Here is an 18,767-nt window from a genome sequence, read left to right as displayed (position 1 = left end):
CTTACATAGGCACACGGACAAGCAACCAGATACTGATTTGTTTGTGCCTACTCCTTTTTGTGCTTAGTGATGTACCGCAGGCATTCATTCCCTTCTTCACAGCTAAGGTTTTTCTCTGCCCTGCAGCTTCTTGTTGTGTCCCGACAGATGATGACCCACCAATTGCAAACCTTTGTTCTCCTGGTTGAATGGAAATGGAATTTAACTCCAGCTGCCAAAACCTGTTACCTCCTGTATGTTTAGGCACAAAAGCGCACTTGTACCATGCATTTATTTTGCAATGGCTGCCTAAACTTCACTCTGCTTTGCCACATTTTGCTGCAAATGTATTGTTAACCACTGTGAATATTGGTGCTGCTTTCAAAACTTTTGAAGCTGCAGTAATTGAAACTGCCTACCTGTCGTCTGACAGGATGCAAGAATGGATTTACAGTGCTGTTAGGCTCTGAACTGACTATAACAATCCAGCATCTTATCTCTTTTTTTTAATTCACAGTGGTCTCACCACCATTATCTTCTTCTGTATACAAAACATAAACGTGTTTACCAAATAAAGGCCTTTTGTGATTTATTTTTTATCACTGGAGGCATTGAATCTCCAGAACACAGCAGGAAGGGTCATGATTTTGATGGAAAGGCTTAACAAAAAACAGTTCTGTGCATTCCATTTCCACTTTATTTCAGCTGATGAAGCAGTTGCTTATCAATTTGACCTGCTGTGTAGTGGGGCTGCGCCACAGAATGGCCAGTTTGGGTCACCCCGGGTGGAGCTACACTACAGTCAGGAATTACAAGAAGTTTCCAATGTTAGGACAATTTTTTTCTGATTTTTGTAATTCACCTTCTTTCATTATTCCAGCTCCAGGGCTCTAATTTGGCAGGTTGCCTAGATGGTTATAACAGCCAATAGTTACAAGACCTGCAAAACCATCAAGTTTGAAATTGTTCCAAACTCGGTTTCTAACGAAAACCAGAATTCGTTCTGGAATTCTAATAGTCCCATCCCTTGAAGGTTCTGTATCATTATTTGTCAATCCTAAGCACTTGGGTGTCAAAATGAAGTGCTTAGGTGAGAGAATGTTCCCTGCACAGCCACTGGTTTGCTGTATGTCACTCTTCATGAATTGCACATTCTCACTCTGCTCCAGTCTTGGACTGAAATGTCAAACCAGGTCATTGCACCAGTTGCAGTTGAAGCCATGGTCTATGATGTTATTTTCTAAAAAAAATTGTGAGCTTAAACTTAAATATTACAGCTATTAGCTATTACAAGCAGGTTATAAGCTGTGGGTTTGTTTTCTTTGATTAGAAAAGAAAGTGTCTTAAATGACTTGCACAGACCACAGCTCATAGTATCCTGAATTCAGTCCAGAAATGTTACTGTATGGAGGTACCTGTAATCCCGTTATACTGACCAAACACTGGATCACTCAGCTGAGGAATTAGCAGTTTCCTTCATGTAATCTTGTAATGTGTTCACAAAACCTATTGGCAGTGACAGTATAACTTGGGTTTTCTTTACTTTGGGGGAAAAGAAGGTGTTTGAAATATGCCTTATGAGGAAAAGTGAAATATTTTTCTTTCCATATGATTCCTTGTAGTTTAAAAAGATTAGGACCACTTTTCTCTGCACTGTTTTTTTTTTTTGTCTTTACTGAGAAACAGCTGTGGTGATTCTGTAATGGGTTTTGACAGTGTATAGTTTCTGCATTGCTAGTTTGACTTATTTCTTAGAAGAAAGTGGAAATGTTTCTCATATGAGGTCTTAGGTAACTGAAGCAAATAACCTTTGCAGGCTGTTTGCTTTGTTAACAAGTCACTGATTCCTGCACAGACATTTGCCAGCGAAATTTTTGTTTTCTCTTTATTGAGTAGTTACATTGTGTAGTTTCCTTTGCCATGCTTATTTATTGCAACATGCTTTTCCATACTAAATTTTATTCAGGTGCCCTGTTATTGAAGTACCCATAAGGTGTGGATTTACTGTACATTGTTGACAAGAGTAGAAATATACTAGCTAGAAATATTCTGATTCTAAAAAGCAACAGGTTAAAGTAACCGAATCTCTTCAATCTTTGAACAGAGCATGTTTGATGGGACTTCACACAACTACTCAAAATTCTAGCGTGGATGGCATGGACAAAGTGGCCCCCTCAATAAATGTCTATATATTCAGTAATGAAATTGGAATCCAAATGCTCAAGAGTTTGTAAGAATGAGAACAAGAGGCATTTTTCACACTAAAGTTGATAGGTGTCTTGAAGAAGCTTCTCAGTCAAGCTGCTTAAGTCGATTCCATGAAAATATTAGATGAATCATCTAATAGTAATATACAGTGTTGGTTCAAATGGTCTCCTTTTGTTTAAAACAATACCGTATGTGTTCCAATATAGTACTGCCATGGTGAGCCAATTCAGTTCTCTTAGCATATTGTAGCATATTCTTTAAAGGCAGAAAATGTGTCTAGCTGCTGTTCTCTGGGCTGATTCCGTAGTAGCAATATCTTTTTCTATAATGTGGTGACCCAAATTGTACTCTGTGTTCTAGATGAAATCTTACAAGTACATTGTACATTTTAACCTGACATTAAAGGCAAGATGATCAGGGAAGTTTTACAGTGTACCTTTATAATTGTTTGTGCATGATCATTTCATACAGTACATTTCCTAAAATATTCAGGGTCATTTTAGTTACAGTACATTGTTAGTCTTTACCAATTCCTAAAAGTGCCTTGACCGACAGTCATCTGACTTTCATATCTTGTATGAACAATGTTTCAAAATAAAAATGCCATCAGTTTGCACAAAACCCAAGAGGAGAGAACTTTTACTATATGTAAGAGGTGCTGAAACAAAGAGTGTCATTCAGCTTTTGTACTTGTGTGGACCATGTCTTTAATTACATCTATCGTTGACTATGTGATTGTCTACTACTATGTCACCCTGATAACGTATGAACGCGGTATGAATTTGTAATTGATTATTTAATTTCTTACGAAGAGCTTCATGTCAACCCGCACCTCAGATGCTGTATCATTGAGAAGCGTTTATTGTAATTGCATATACTTATGGAAGAAAGTATCGCAAGAAGCAAAATAAAATTCTGTGTTCAGACCACATTCCAAAATGCCAGCTCTTTAATGACAAACAGCACAGGGACTTGCGTCTCTAAAACTGTAGGAAAACACCTTTTTATGATAAAACACAGCCGTCCTAGCGGGTTGTTCAGGCCCTAAATGAAGTCCTACAGCTCTTAATTTCTGTTTTTGTCTAACATAGGAGCATAAAAACATAGGAAGGGTTGGAAATTAAAGGAGAGCTTTTGGCACACCATGCTTGTTTGGTTGCTAGTAGCTAACACACCTCAGAACCTTAAGGGAGATGCCTCTTAAAAGATCCAACACTTTGAACAGCCTGGCCAAGCCATTTCTGAAACTTGACAGAAGTGCGTTTTTTCTTTCCTTCCCCTGAGTTGCATGGGGCTTTGAGAGCTATTTTTAAGAAAAGAAAAGGCGATTTGTGGCCTATTTCAGTTAGCGTAGTGGAATGTGGACTTGGTGGGAGTGTGTGAGTCATGCCTGCACAGGCCCACAAACTCTGCGCACTCCCCCAGCCTCCATCTGCGTGCAGGCCAGGTGACACCCAGTAGGCTGGGAGTTCAGTAATGCTTCCCCAGAAACCTCATTAATCAGCCTGAAAGGACTGTCGTACAGGTGTGTGTGGGGGAAAAAAGCCCAGTAAGGTTCAGATAGCGCTGTCTGTCTGGTACAATACAGACAAACCCCTCTTCATTCCTGCTCCTTCTTTTGAAGTGTTTTTGTATTGTCTGAGCAGAACATGAACCAAATAACTCCCATCACACTTAATACCTTCAGGTCAAGTTCAATTTATCTTGGAGGGTGCACCATATTCAGATTGGCTGGTTTCGTTAGGCAAGAGGGGAAGGGATGGGAGGGGGGGGGTGGTATCAGGCCTCATGTAATCTCCTAGCCAAATCTCAGAGTCCTGCAAAACTTCATGTCAAAGTCTTGAAAGTAAAATACTGTATCTTTTGGCTTTGTTCAACATTTTGCTCCAGCAATGTGTGCTTTCAAGAGATAAGGAATGTGATTTCTGTACATTTCTTAAGTCTCTTGATAGTTTTTGTACAAGGCACAAGATATCTTTTTAATTTTTCTTAAAGATGTTGTCTACACAGACGTATCTGGCCTGGCGTAACTGAAATGATGTCATCATGCCGTGATCAGTTTATGAATAATAGTTAATTTAGTTGTCTTTGATTACTAAGTGATTTATTCATATAAGGCTGCATATTTTTGCAGTGTTGTGTTAACAGATATGTGTACTGTACATTGCACGATAATCACATCTATGATGTTTTAAATACTTCTGGATACTAATGGACAATAATGAAAAAAAACATTTCATACCAATAGGGAATAACTCCATTTTGTTAAATTAGAATTGAGTGAAGACTAATTGCATTAAACATTAAACAGAGAACACCAATTATAATTAAATTTGCTGTGTTGCTTTTTATTGTTGTGTAAATGTATGACATTATTTTTTTCTTATTCTGCAGAGCAGTATAACATTTTATTTCTTTAATTGTAATTAAATAATAATGTTTAAACATTTAATATAATGTTTCTGCTTTTAGATCGTGTCATATATGGCCTACATAATTAACACATCTTTATATCTATCATGGGGGCAGTCATGCCAGAAGATATTTCTTTACACAGAGGATTGTGGGAGTCTTGAACCTTTTGCTAGGACATGCGTGCAGGTAGGTGTGGGATCCTTTAAAAAAGGGATACTTAGAACATTAAACCAAGCCACTCACAACCAAATTAGCAAGATGGACTAAATGACCCCTATTCCTATGTAACCTTTCTAATGTTCTTATGATAGTTTATTTGAACAGTTCTTGGGAATAATTCATGCGCCAAAACTTTTGGGTTGTTACTGTTGTTCATGCTGGGTCCTAAGTTGGTGTCTGTATCCAAGGCTGCGTAAAAGATTTACAATTGTGAGAATATAAATGTTGCTGTGCACATAAAGGTTTTAGAAGTCACAGCTTGGCTTTCTGTTAATGTGGGGTATGTTAATGCAGCATAGGAGTCACTATGTTCAAGTACAGACAGTGAAGATATGGACAAGTAAACTGCAGTGTGGAGTACATCAGGAAGCAGGATGTGTATCACATATTCATCAAGTATTGTGAGGCGGAAAGATTCTCTGAGCTTTTGTTCTTGTAATTCTGTCATTTTGTCTCTAGGAATGAAACAATTCAGTCTTTTCTCACAAATTCACACCAGCAAGGAAGACATTTATGTTTTTGTTTCCCAGAATTTTAATTCAGCTGGTGGATTGTTTTTGACAAAGACTAGCCAGGGATCATTCCACACTCCTATTTTGGCTCAGTACTCACAGTAACAGTGGAGGAAAAGGGTAGATAGCGTCCACCTTTGAGCCTGTGGTGTTGTCAGAGGCAGAGGAAATGACTTGGATGAAACTCCTAGAGATAAGCGAAGCACTGAATAGCCCTGTAAAGGGGTAGAAAGGCCCAGCCCAAGATTAGCAACAATGGCTCTTATCTCAGCTGCAGAGCTCTGCCATACTCAGATTTCTGTAGTATTGATTGAGCTTGTGTTGAGACTTCACTGGGACATAATGTTTTCTGTTTTTCAAATTCGAGCCTTTTGCTGGACCTACAGTAGTTCTTAAAATACTTACTGAATCGGAGAGGTTGGCCATCCCTGATCTACTCTTGAGTAGAATTTTGTTCTTGTTTTTTATAATTTTCAGAAAAATGCTTGTATTTTTATCCAATTTCACCTCAAGAAACTACTTTGCAACTCTACTTTGCAACATTATCTGTTGGGAGCAGGAGAAGCTCTTCTGCTGTCTGTCTCATTGAACAAAACACAGAAGTGCCCTCTGGTTTGATATTACGACTAACTGAATGCTAAAATTGTGTATTACCACCCTAAAGAAAGATTGCCCTTGTCAATGTTCACAGTGATTCCCATAGGTTTTCATGCAAGACTATTCCTTCCACTGGGGATGAAACATCACAATAAGAAACATCAGAAGGTGAAAAGAAAAAGGAAAAAAAACTGTTACCATATCAGGCCATGACCAAACAGACCCTTGTCCTTTGAAAAAAAACCTGCAGGGCACTGCAGGAGTGGTTTTATAGGAGTGGGTGAGTCACACTAAGTACTGTATCAAGTTGCATTTTAGCCTCTTCACTGGCTTATAAAGTTCTTAATAGTTAATCAGCTGTCAGTGCTGTGTTGCTGTACTTGTTAAAGGGATTGGACAACATTAACACATTTCCTATTACTGTAAACAAATATTTTACAGACTGGAGGCCATTCAGATGATCTTGCCTTAGAGCAGTTTAGAAGCATTTTGATCCAAGAATCTAATTTAGTTCTTTCTTAAAGGGTCTTTAAGCTATAAGGCTTGGAGCTCTGCTTCAGACACAAGACAGCGTGAAACAGGGTTCCTTCTGTTTTCAGCTCAGTAGGCACTAGTTGTCATAGTCACCTGCTTTAAAACTGTAAATGAGAATCCTTACTCAACATCTATTGATGGAAAATAAAGTGATACTATTGTACACAAAGGGTAGTGGGTGTCTGGAATAAATTATTCAGTCACGTTGTGAGAGCTAATTCTCTCAGCTATTTTAAGAAATGATTGGAGGATCCCCAAACCAATTAGCTACAAGCCACAAACTTTGAAAGACAGGCCGAATGGCCTTCTCTCATTTGCTGTTCTAATAAAAGTAAATCACAGGTTGTAGTTGTTATGTCATTATGTGAGTAAATGTCAATAATATGATTTTGTTTGAGTATTTTTCAAGAAACTCAAATCTTTGTACAATAGCACACATGTAATGCAGAGAAGTCAGAACAGGGGAAAACAAAATTGATCCAGTAAAAATAAGCTAAATTTATCAACCCTAGTTAAGAGATACTGTAGGTCCTTAAGCAAGTTTGAAACAACTGCAGAGTCTCTAATGGGCATGGACAGTGTGTTTGTGGAGATATGGAGCTTCTGGGAAATCTGTTGCTTCAAGTGTGCAGCCTGGTCTTCAGCAGAGTAAAACTTGAACCATCAATTTCAGGTGAAGAGATGGACTGCACTTATGCAATAAGCCCTTAAAATAACCTAGAATTTTCATTGCCTCACATATAAATAAGAGAGCCTTGAAGCCTACAGAGAGCCAGTGCTGTTTACAGAAGACAAGAATTACACACTAAGGGAGAGTAGTTTTAATTGGTCTACAATAGCATTGATCACAGCCTTGTACAACGTGAATGAAAGGGAAACTAAAAAAAAAATCTCCTTTTATAGCTGACAGTCTTTCAAACCCTAGTGCATTGCGATAATAAAGATTGTTTTCAGGACAGGTGGAAAATCTGATCTGGCTATGCCAGAGGGCTATATACCTCTTTGCGTTTCAGAGGTATGCCAGAAACCCTCCCAGGTGTTTCAATAATTTATGCTCTAATCCCACAGCCTGGAGTCTCCCTCCTGGTCAGCCATTGGTGTTACAGCCTGCTAAAAGCCGTCCATCTGGCTCGGTTTGCACAGTACGCTTCAGACAGGAGTAAGAAGATTAGGAAGCTGTGTTGGGGGTTTTTCTTCAGCCTCAGAGCTGGAATAAATCCACCAGGCCTCCACTTTCACCACCATGGACTATCCTTTGATCCAGATGCTTAAGTGCATGACAGTGCTCTTTAGTAACCTAATTTTTGGAGAGCCCAGAATTTTTCAGAATTGCCAAAGAACTTCTAATCATCTTTGAGATTTTATCTCTATACTGTAACTGCAAGTCTTTAGGTCCATAGTGGAACAGATTAAATTCTTTACTTTTCTAATATTCATTTATGGGTGAGTAGAGTTCTTATAATCTGTAAGATTAATATTTCCAAAAATATTTTATGTAATTTTTACCAACTTTTGCAAAACATGATTTTTGAGGGCTGGTGTCCCCATCCCCTTCAGTCACATCAGTGTAATAAAATGTGTCATTGTCTCAGCTCACATCCTTTTGTGCCTTTTCAGCGCTGTTTACTGGGGCTAAGGTTTGTGAAAGCTGAATGAGAGGAAATAACAGGAGGAAACAAGGCACCGCTAAACTTTGATGTGCTGGGTTACAGTAACAACCAGATAAGGAAGGAGGTTTCATTTGGTTTATAGCTGCTCCCAATAATACACTTAAGCGTACTTTGAGACTACAAGACTCCTTGAAGCTGAAAGTGGGGGAAGCAGGTGGAGTGGTTGTCAAGGTTGCACAGGCTGAGACTTTTGGTGCTTCAGAGCAATGAGCAGCAACCATTTTCTTCCCATTTGCTTCCTCTCATTCTGTGTTTTTGTTCTTGTTGGCATGGCAAATCAAAAATAACAAATGAAGGAGAGGGCGTGATGAGAGGATACCCTTATCCCGTCTAATTGATCTGAGGATCTCATCCAGCCTGTTCCACAAGAAACCATGGCATCAGCGTCAACAACATCACCTGACAGCTTGTTCCAGACTCCTACAACCCTTTGTGTAAAGGAATATCTCAGTATGAAATGCAAAAGCATTAGCAGCAAAAGCAGAATGGCCAGCTCCTCTTTTATCACTTGCATCTTTTTTTCACAAAACATCTCTTGGTAAAATAATTATTCACCTGTTGAATTTTGTTATTTTTTATGCTCTGTTTTATTATTGTTATTACACTTCAGCCTGGGAGCACTGAAAGGCTATATACAAATTAATTAAAAGTGAATGTGGAAATAAGGTCCTTTAAGATGTGGTGAAAATTATATATTACAGTATTAGGTTTTTGTAACATTCAGTACAGTTTTAATATACATTTGAGAAAGGAATTTATTAATAACAAAAGCTGAACAGAGTAAAAGGAAACATCCAGGAATGAAGAACAGAAGCAGAAAAACTACCAGCTTTCAGATTCATAAATTAGCTCGGAGTGGTCTTTTGGGAAGAAGAAAATGAAATGTGTAGTGGTCTAGAAAACCTCCATTTTACAGCTGAAAACCAAGACTGCTTAGTTATTTGTTAATAAGAATAACCTAAATGGAATTGTTTCAAGTTTATAGCCAAATTCCCAGGCCTGATTTCACAAAGGCCGGAAAGATCAAAACATTTTCCTGGCTCATACCTGACTTATTAAGCCTTACTCAGTGAAGCAGTTAAGAAGTAACAGCAATTTTAAAATAGCTGTAGCAATTTCTCAAACATGAATAATGTTTAAAAAAATCTAATTTATGGCTTTTACAGTTGAAAGTATTCAGCCCATGTTTTAAAACCTGGCTTACTAATAGATACACTTTGGTTTAAATTAAAACAAACCTGTCAGGCTCTCATTTGCAAGTTACAAACACAACACTTGATGGCAGGAAGCCCTTGCTCAGAAAGCTGTATTTACATACAGCATATGGAATTTGTGAGGAGAGAGTGTGAATTCATTCCCAGGCATCAATTGCATTAGTTTTTAATTTTTGACTTCACTGTAAGCTCTGAGATTTTTTTGTTTCTTTTTTATTGAGGATACATACATTGTAGTGTGGCATTTCCTGCTGCACTTCCTTTGTATCAGTTTGAAAAAGATGGAATGGGTGTCTTGTCCAGAATAACTTGAACAGAATTTGGCTCATGGTATAGATGTAGGGTTCCTGCAGGAGCATCTGTACCCCTGTAAGAGGTGCAAGTTCAGGCCTATGAGATACTGCTCCATTTTTACTTGTCGCCTACTGATCTCTATATCAGTGCTGTTCTTTTAATCTCACAGATCTTCCTTATGAAAAATAAAACCTGTACTGAATTAGATAGCAGGCAAACAGATCAGCCACTTTTTTTTAATCTTTCAATAAAGCTTTTTAAAAGGATGATCATCTTGTTACAGTTTGGTCATTTCAGAGACATACCTCTTGTCAAATGAGGTAAAGCTGTATAGTGATTTAAAGCCAAACTCCGCTTTTGTCAAAAACGGAACAAAGCTGCCAAAGACGGGCGCCAGACGTCTTAATGAATGGAATTTACAGACGGCTGCACTAATCTGATCGGAGGAAACGACCCAGATTATGACGAAAGGAAGGTCTCGAATCTAAACGAAATCGCCAGGACTAGTACTGGAAGTAAAGGCCAGTGTATTGAATGATATTAGATGATTAAATGATACCAAATGCTTATAGCATCTCATCCTGAATCACCAATATGAAAAATTAACACAGACAGTCACGGATTAGCCTTGTGAAGAGTTCGTATTGAGCTCAGCCAAAGGAGAACAGCGGATCTGCATACCTGGTGCGTGAGAGTAAACGTTAATTGGAGTGGTGGTGAAACTGTGCAATTTAGAACACCTAGATTGGAAATAGGTAGCAAACTGCAAGTCAAACTTTAAACAGGGTGCCACAGATGTCTTACATTTTCTACAAAAGACATGTTTCTGCAGGCTTAAGAACATCATCCTTAATCTCCAATACTTCCAAATTAAGAAACCTAGAAGATTTTTATTATGCTATATTTACAATGAGCACTGTCTGTTATAGTAACCATCTGAGGGTAACATACTGACACAGAATTCAGACATTTTTGAACTGTTACTGAAAAAGACAGAGCTCAGCAGAAACTTTTATTGTTTAGTACCCCACTCCCAATTCCAACCAGTGCTTCATTTTTTCAGCCTAATAAGCCTAGTTTATCTCCCTGTGTTGCATACCTAATAGATAATTTGAGATGGGTCCCGTTTGCAAATTTTAATCAAGACACAAGCCTCATTGAGTTTCTTCATTAACTTGAAAACAATCATTTATAGTCTGCCTTTCAGGTCCCAAGGATAAATTTGTGATTTACAAACGGACAACGTGCCCACCAATCCGCCTCTTACTCAATCCTAAGGTTGTTTCTTGTTTCTCTTCTTTACAGAAGGAGGCATAGTTTGAAAGGCACCCCCCCCCCCCCCCAACAACAGCAAGAATAACATTACAGTTGGAAGGGACTGCCATTATGTAGCAGATGAAGTGGGAGGTTGCTGCTTCAGTTCTGAAAGGGCCTCAATTTAAACCAGCAGGAGGCTGTGATCCAGTGGTTAAGGCAAAAGCTGTGGTAAAACCCTCACCTCTGCTACTCAGTCACGGGCCAGTTATTCTGAGGCTCCTCCCTGTAGACAGGAGGTCCTGATATTGATAGCTCCCATTACAGAACATCTCATTTCCCATAATTTGTATCTGGTGTTTAGGATAAAGGGGTTTTCGGGGAAAAAAAAACAACAAATCACTACTTTGGCATGTAGGTCAGAGGTCAGAAATTTGGCCAGTCTAGGACAAGAGATCCTTATACAATACTGCATTGCAGATGATGAAAATAGATTTATGATGTTTTTAATGCAAAATGAGGAACTACACATTTTGTCCCAGGTTCTGTTGTAAGTATTCATATCTGGTTTATTTTGTTATCAAGTGTTGTTATGGATGCATTCCCTTCTGGACTGGAGAATCCCATGCAGCAGGGTCTGGCAGAGTCGGCCTGGGATTTGTTTTCCATGGAGGTCCCTGAGAAGCCCATTAAAGATGTCAGTCCACAGTGAATAAGTGCTGAAATACGCGAACGGCCTGATGTGAAAAGTAAAAAAAATCTTGTCGCATTCCTCAAAGGAATCCAAAAACAAAATAATAACACTGAGAACTGCAGCAATCTGGTTTGGGGATTCCAAACAAGGATAAGGGAAGAAGAAACAACCGTTCATATCACCGACCACAAGGACTGAATAATCTCATTACTCAAGCACAACTGCTTTGCGACTCTGAAGGTTTTACAGCAGGGCTCCAGTGATGATCAAGTCAGCTTGGATTTTGTATAATCTGGATTTCTGTGTTCAGCTGAGGATACCGTCAAGCATACAGTACTTCAATTACAAAGGCAGGTGTATGGTCGTAATTAAGGAATTAGGAATTGGTGGGGTTCAAGGACTGAAAGCAGGAATGACAGTGGTCAAAAATACATGAACAACATTTAAAGTTTTTGCCCCTATCTACTCCCTAAGATCCCAGAAATTGGATTTATTTGTTGTTTCAAGGCACTCACTCCATGTTTCCTTCTGGTTCACATTGGGAAATATCAGACTTTTTAAGTGCAGAGTAATTTATTAAGCATGCTTTCACAAAGTTGTATCGACTGCTGTAGAATTGACAGTTCTGGAATATTGCTAATATTCCACAGAGTGTTGTTCGTAAAAAGGTCTAAATGTGTATTACCTAATAGAGCACATGTGCATTTTGATTAGGTAGTTCTTGTAGAGCCTGTAGTGCTTTTCAACAGCACTGTAGTTGAAAAACGAAAGGATCCTGACAACTTATGAGGTATGGTGTGATGAAGAAACAGCCTCTATGTACCTGAGCTAAGGTTGGGTGGAGTTAGGGAAAATTTAGGCTGGTGGATTTTGTTTCCTTCTGTAGCCAGACCATCCCTGAGAACACATGCAGGAGATCTGCTGGCCCACCTGACCCATTTGGTAGTTAGTAGCTAATTTGTCAGAGGAACTCATGGAGCTGGGTCTTGAATGATGCCAGTGTCTCATGTTAAATGACATTGCTTGGGGAGCTTGTTCCATGCAATAATTACTGTCATTGTTTCCGAGACACTTTTATCCAAAACGTGACATAGACAATGGGAGGCAAGCTAGCATCAGTCACTAATAGATGCCTCATCTACAGAACGGAGCCCCAAAGTAGCTGATCGGGGTGACACAGCAAGTGAGCAGTATGAGTGGGGGTCAATCCAGGAGCCTCCTGGTACCAAGCCTCTTGGCTGGAGCAACATGGCTGGGCAACTTGTTGAAGGTGATACCCCAGTTTCTTTTAAAGGAATGTCTGAATGAAACCTCCAATCAATTTGCTATTAAAAGACGAATGACTTAGAAAGACCAGGTAACCTCTTTTTGTTTGTAAACATTCTTATGTGCTCACTTGAAAGACTGAGGTGTGGTTTATGTTCAACAGATAAAAACTCAGTACTTCCCTCAAAACGTCAAGCAAGCAGTTACAAAAGCTAAAATAGTCAGTTACATACCTCCACTCGTTTCTTTCTAAAAGTTCCCAGGTCTTTTCTCTCACTGGGAAGAAAGACAATCGGATACAACACGTGTTCAAAATTATTAATGCATTCCATTAAAAAAATTCTGTCTTGCCTATGTGGCTATACAGTGAAGATGCAGTTTAAGTCAGAAAATGTGGACAATTTCTTCTTTTTTTACTGTTGATGCATACTCACTGACATTCACAGCCATGCAATATTAAATCAAGTTCAAAATCTCAAAATCAAGTTCACTGGAAAACAGAAGAAAAGTGTCCTTGAATGTACCTCGTACATTCCCAATTTTGGCCCAGGTTAGGGTCCTTGAGCCAGATAAGAAGGTGTTTTGTCGGCTCCATTTAGTGCTAAGTTACAGAAACAAGGTGGGGCTATATCATAAAGAATCAAAGCATAGCACAGTAACCAACTGTAAGAGATTCTTTTTATCTCCCATGTCCCCTTCTGAAAATGCAACCAAGAGGATGGACACGGGCTCTTTGTACTAACACTGTAATCTACAGAAAGGAGTGGAGGCCGACATTCTTTGTTTGCACTGTAAGGCAGGAAGGATCAAAGAGCTAATTGTTGCCTCCCAGGCCCTGAGGCTGACAGGGCAGTGGTGAAGTGCCTGTAGAAGAATGCTCTGAATGAGCTCAGACCTGCCACACACAGGTCATGGACAGGACCACGGTCAGCAAAGCCGGGAAGAGACCGCAGGGGGACCCTGCATCTGTGGTGCCGTGTTCTTTTCCTGTATGTCAAGTCTCTGCAGACATGGGGCCCTTTTCATAAACTTTGCCCACCCTGCTAAGTTGACGTTTCTTTCTTAGCACAAAAGCAGTGCAGTAAAGTCATAAAGTGCCATGTAAATCTCTCAGGATGCTGATTTAAGAGCCCCTGTAGGCGGTTCTGGCTTTTTCTGCGGATTGTGTAACATTAAGAGTTTGTCTTTTTTCAAAAAGGTGCATTAGGCCCTTTCTTTATGAATGAGGCCTGTAATATTTTATTTAATGCTTCAGTAAAGCCTATTGAGAAGCTGGAGTAAAAATAAGATATGCCAGAACAGGCACTCAGAGCTGGCTGTTCCTAGGATATCACCCAACAGTGACCTTGTTCAAAGGAAAAGCTTGATGAATCCAAAACAGTCTAATAGAAGCTGTTTTGAGGGCTTTTTCTTCCTTTTTTTTTCTCAGAGTTATATAACAAAGAAAACAGCAACAGTTATAACTGCAGCTATCTGGTGTATGATATAGCTCAGAATCATCTCAAGATAGGCAGACAGTGGCTGCCTTTCCTGGTGCAAATTAAGTTCTTTCTAGGCAAGTTTGTTCTCATGCATTACCATGGTGGTTTCAAGTATGAATACCCGCCCCCTCCCAAAGGATTATATGGTTATCAAGGTTGCTTCAATCTAGAAGGAAATGGCTTATGTTCCTTAATGCTATAAATATATATTATTAGCATAGCACACTCAAGAGAGGAAGTGAAATAGCCCGACTGTCCTGAAACGTGCTACACTGGTGGTGAACATCTGAAGTTGGGTCAGTACTGATTAACTCTTGTATCTCTATATAATTAAAAAGCAAAAGCTACTTCATTACAATTGTCCACTGAGCCATCAATGCACAATGTATCTAAAAGAATGCCACTTAACAGGGAGCCATTATCTACCTCTTCATCCACCTGGGACTAGGAGCAGACAATGATATATTCGTGGCAGCTGCAGAGTCACAGTAAGACCTCAATTTTGCATCTCATCAGGACAATAGAGCACAAGAAGGTTTGTTCAGTGTACCATAAAATTAACAGCAAAGCCAGGGCTTATTCAGAGTTCTTTAGGAACCCTTTTTTTTTTTTTAAAGTTGCCTGGGCTTTCCAATATGCAAACCCATTTGTTCACTGAAAGGGTTTGTTGACTAGGAGTTTTAGAAGCAGAGGGTTTTTATATTGGGGGTTAATGCTGGTATTGGATTTGGAGAAACTAAAACACTGTAACCCTACGCTCTCTCCCTGTTGCCACTTGCTCTCCAGAGACAGCCTGTTCAGTTGCTCTGGACGATCATTAGCTTGGTCCCTGCAGTGAAGCTTCAGAAACTCATGGAGCCTGAGCTGCGTGACTCCCAGCCTCCCCTTGAACGAAACAGCTGGGCCGGCTTCTGTGAAGAGCCTGTCAGCAGATGCCATCTGCTGAGCTTCCCTTTCCAGCAGTGAAATTCTTTGCCCCTTCAGAAGGGTTAAGTCTCCTTTCCTTGGCGCGTCTCGGAGGCTGTGTTTCTCTTGGCTCTGTCCGGGAGGCTTCAGAAAAGGCACAGAGGCACTTGCTGTCAGACTTCCACTCGCAGTTTCCTGTTTAGTAATTCCTGATCCCAAAGCAGGCAAGCAGATAACATTCCCATAGACTGTAACAGTTAGTGTGGTCTTGCACATGATGTCAGATGATATTGATTTATACTAGGTTAATATTTACACTGAATTCTTTAAGCAGGATTGATTTTACCACACACAACCGTAACACGTCATCTTACCATGAGCAAAATATTAAAACGTGTATTTGGCCTTGGAAATCTCCGAGAAGATTTCTTTTTTTTTTTTTGGTTTCAAATTTTTTTTTTTAAGATGCAAAAAAAGTGTAAAATGTAACAACCATAAGAATTTTGCTCAACAGAATATAACAAACATAACTTTTTTAAAGTTCATGTCTTTTAAATTGTGGAGCAAACTAAGTTTTAAAATCGTGTTACAAACAGGGAGCCCTGATACAGAGATCATTTCTGTGGAATGTAATACCAAGCACAGAGCAGAGCAGACACAAACACCGGAGTACTTCGAGGACCAGATGTTCCCAATATCTTCACATTAAGCTATACATCCCATGTAAGACAGAATTGTTAAAAACATGAAAAGCAACATGCTCAAATGCTAACTTTCAGCTGTTTTTTATTACTGTGAATAAACTGCTGATTAATTTTTCAAATATAACTGTTTCAGAACACATGATGCCAATTTAATTTCTCTTCCCTTATTTGTGCACTTCAGAACCCTTGATGGTTACTCTCCTAACTTGATGTTCCTCAGTTTAAAAAAATAGTGTGCAACAAGCACTCAGAAGAGAAAATCCACTTGAATATGCTCCTGTTGCTCATAAAGGTGTCAATAGCTGTTTTTTTATTATCCCTATTCCAGGCCCAGCACAGAGACGCGTTTGTGCAGGAGCGCTATGGGAAGTACAATCTCAGCGACCCGTTCCTGGCCCTGCAGCGGGACAGCGAGGTGGGGCGGGGCCTGGCGCAGCCGGAGAGGGGTCCGCTGTGCTCCAGTCCGCTGACCATCCTCAAACTGGTCATGTCCCACTGCAAGAGGATGCAGGAGAGGATGCTGGCTCAGCTGACCGCAGCAGAGAGCAGGCACAGGAAGGTACGTGGGGAGGAACACTCTCTGTGGTGGAGTGTGATGATGATGATGATAATGGTTAGCCATTGTGGACGATTCATTGATTGTGGCTGTAGGTTTTCACATCAGTGTTAAGCCTGATGGGTGGCATTGTGTCAAAGTGGTTATAACTGCTGCCTGTTTCCTCCAGGACACAGTCCAAAGACATACTGGTAGCTTAATTGCCTTCTGCCTATTTGTGTTTTTGAGTGTGTTTGCCCTGTGATGGACTAGCATCCCATCCTGGGAGGCCTTATACCCTGTTGCATGCTGGGACAGGCTCCAGTCCCACCCCCCAGCCTTGAATTGGAAGATGTGGTTACAAAAGGGATGGATGTTAAACCTGATTTGTGCAAAGCAATACTCTTCCTTTGTGCAGGATTTTGATGAGTCATCAGAAACCACACTTGGCCTCTGCAATCTACATGCAATCTGTCCATTGTCATTTAAGATAGTTTTTTTTTTAATCTGGTCTTTAGATAATAGTTTTAGAAGACAATTAAGGTTTTATTTCCAGTCCCACACTAACCTGTGTATAAAAGAAGAGCCTTGTTTTCAGCTAATGCAAATCCTCTTAGAACAAACAATAGTGATAGTACAGTACTTCTCAAGTTTCCAGTGGCCTGTAGAGACAAAACTCCAGTATCAGGCATTGGGACAAATTAACCAGTTTACTTGAGCTGCGCTGTGTCTGTATTCACCTCTTAAGCCTGAACATTTTCTGAATAATACATAGGTTTCATTTCTATAGCTATAAAATACAAGGCTTCAGCTAATATATACGAATGTATTAAAAAATAATATGAAGCAGAAATTTAACAAACTGTAACAATGTTTCTTTTGAAACTTGGCTGAAACATACCTTTTAAACATGCATATTCTGCGTTGTGTATTTCAATTGCAGAACAATTTAAACAGTACTGTATATCCATCCATCCTCAAAAAGTCATGGTCTTATGAATCTAAGGTTCTGTGCTTGATTGTGGACTGGGTTGCCTTCAGTGAGTTTAAACGTTTTCATGTGTTCCTGTGGATTTTCTCCAGGTGCTCCACTTTTGTTTCCATCTCCCAAAAGACATGTTTGCTAGTCGTTGGTCCCTAAGTTAGTTGTGTGTGAAGTGAAGTAGACTGGCGTCCCATGAAGAGTGTCGTCTCACCTCGTGTCCTGTGCTTCCTGGATAGGCTCTGGGTTGTCACCTTTATCAGAAATAAGCGGCTTTCTGCTAATGGATATACTATGTAGCACTAAACTGTCTGCTTCACATTGTGTGCTGAATGTTTTATTAATTTCTGAATGTTAAAAAGTGTAGGATTCAGCACCATCCAGTACAAGAGACCCAATTTCACAAGGATAAATGAGACATTTTTGCCCAGCCCCTATCCAGACACTGACTGAACAGGAGCCACACAATAGTTCTCTTTACCCCTGAGATTGAAGTAAAAACTGATCTCTTTGTTCACTCCTGCTGTTTTGTTCCTCAGTTTCTGCCACAGACAATAGCTCTGTTGTCATCTCCCAGACGCAGACAGACTGGTCCAGAGGAATGAGCAAAAGAGGGCAGCTTTTCATTTTGGAGGCAAAGGCCTGGAGGTAGAGGCTGAATAGCGCTGTCAGGGCAGTTTCTAGGAAGCACACAGCATCTGCCATTTTAAGGGCATTTCTTATATGACTAGATTATGCCATTTTCCCTAACGGAGACTCATGTCAACTGCAATGCCTCTGCAGCAACAACTGCACTAGGACCTACCTGATGCACATGGCAGACTGGCATAGCTAGCTATGTTGCCACTACATCAAGGTTGCACATGATAGCACAGGGATTATTGGGCCATTATGATGTCACCACCAGAGCAATAAAGAAACTGGACTCATGATAGTGGCAGGGCTGTCATTATGATGTCATCACCAGAGCAATGATAAAACCGTACTCAAGATAGTGGTAATGTTATCATTATGATGTCACCACCAGGGCAGCAATATAACTGGACTCATGACCCATATTATACAGTTATGGTCTAGTTATAATTTGTATTTAATACAATAATAGCCACAGACCTCTCTTTCTGAACACCCAGCTTTGAGCAGGACTTGAATTTGCCCATGACAGTGATATAAAGGAACTAGTATAAAAGGGAAAAGCTGTGTCATGTGACTTTTCTAAAACAACATTCAATACAGTTCCTAACCTGTCACTGTGGTTCAATGTCTGTGCCACATTAAAGCTTTGTGTAGTCCCAGCTCTCGA

General features: G+C 39.8%; 1 protein-coding gene across 1 annotated transcript in view; it reads left to right on the top strand.

Moving 5' to 3' along the window:
- cttnbp2nlb (CTTNBP2 N-terminal like b) overlaps positions 1 to 18,767 on the top strand; it is a 53,038-nt gene that overhangs the window by 24,442 nt on the left and 9,829 nt on the right. Inside the window, exon 3 of the mRNA XM_088921468.1 lies at positions 16,276 to 16,506. Within this exon, the coding sequence (XP_088777594.1) occupies positions 16,276 to 16,506 (231 nt within the window). The remainder of the gene's footprint in view (positions 1 to 16,275; positions 16,507 to 18,767) is intronic.

Source organism: Atractosteus spatula, chromosome 7, assembly GCF_055471065.1.
Source record: "Atractosteus spatula isolate fAtrSpa1 chromosome 7, fAtrSpa1.hap1, whole genome shotgun sequence".
NCBI lineage: Eukaryota > Metazoa > Chordata > Actinopteri > Semionotiformes > Lepisosteidae > Atractosteus > Atractosteus spatula.
The sequence above is the reverse complement of the archived record's forward strand: the minus strand, read 5'-3'. Positions and strand labels throughout refer to the sequence as shown.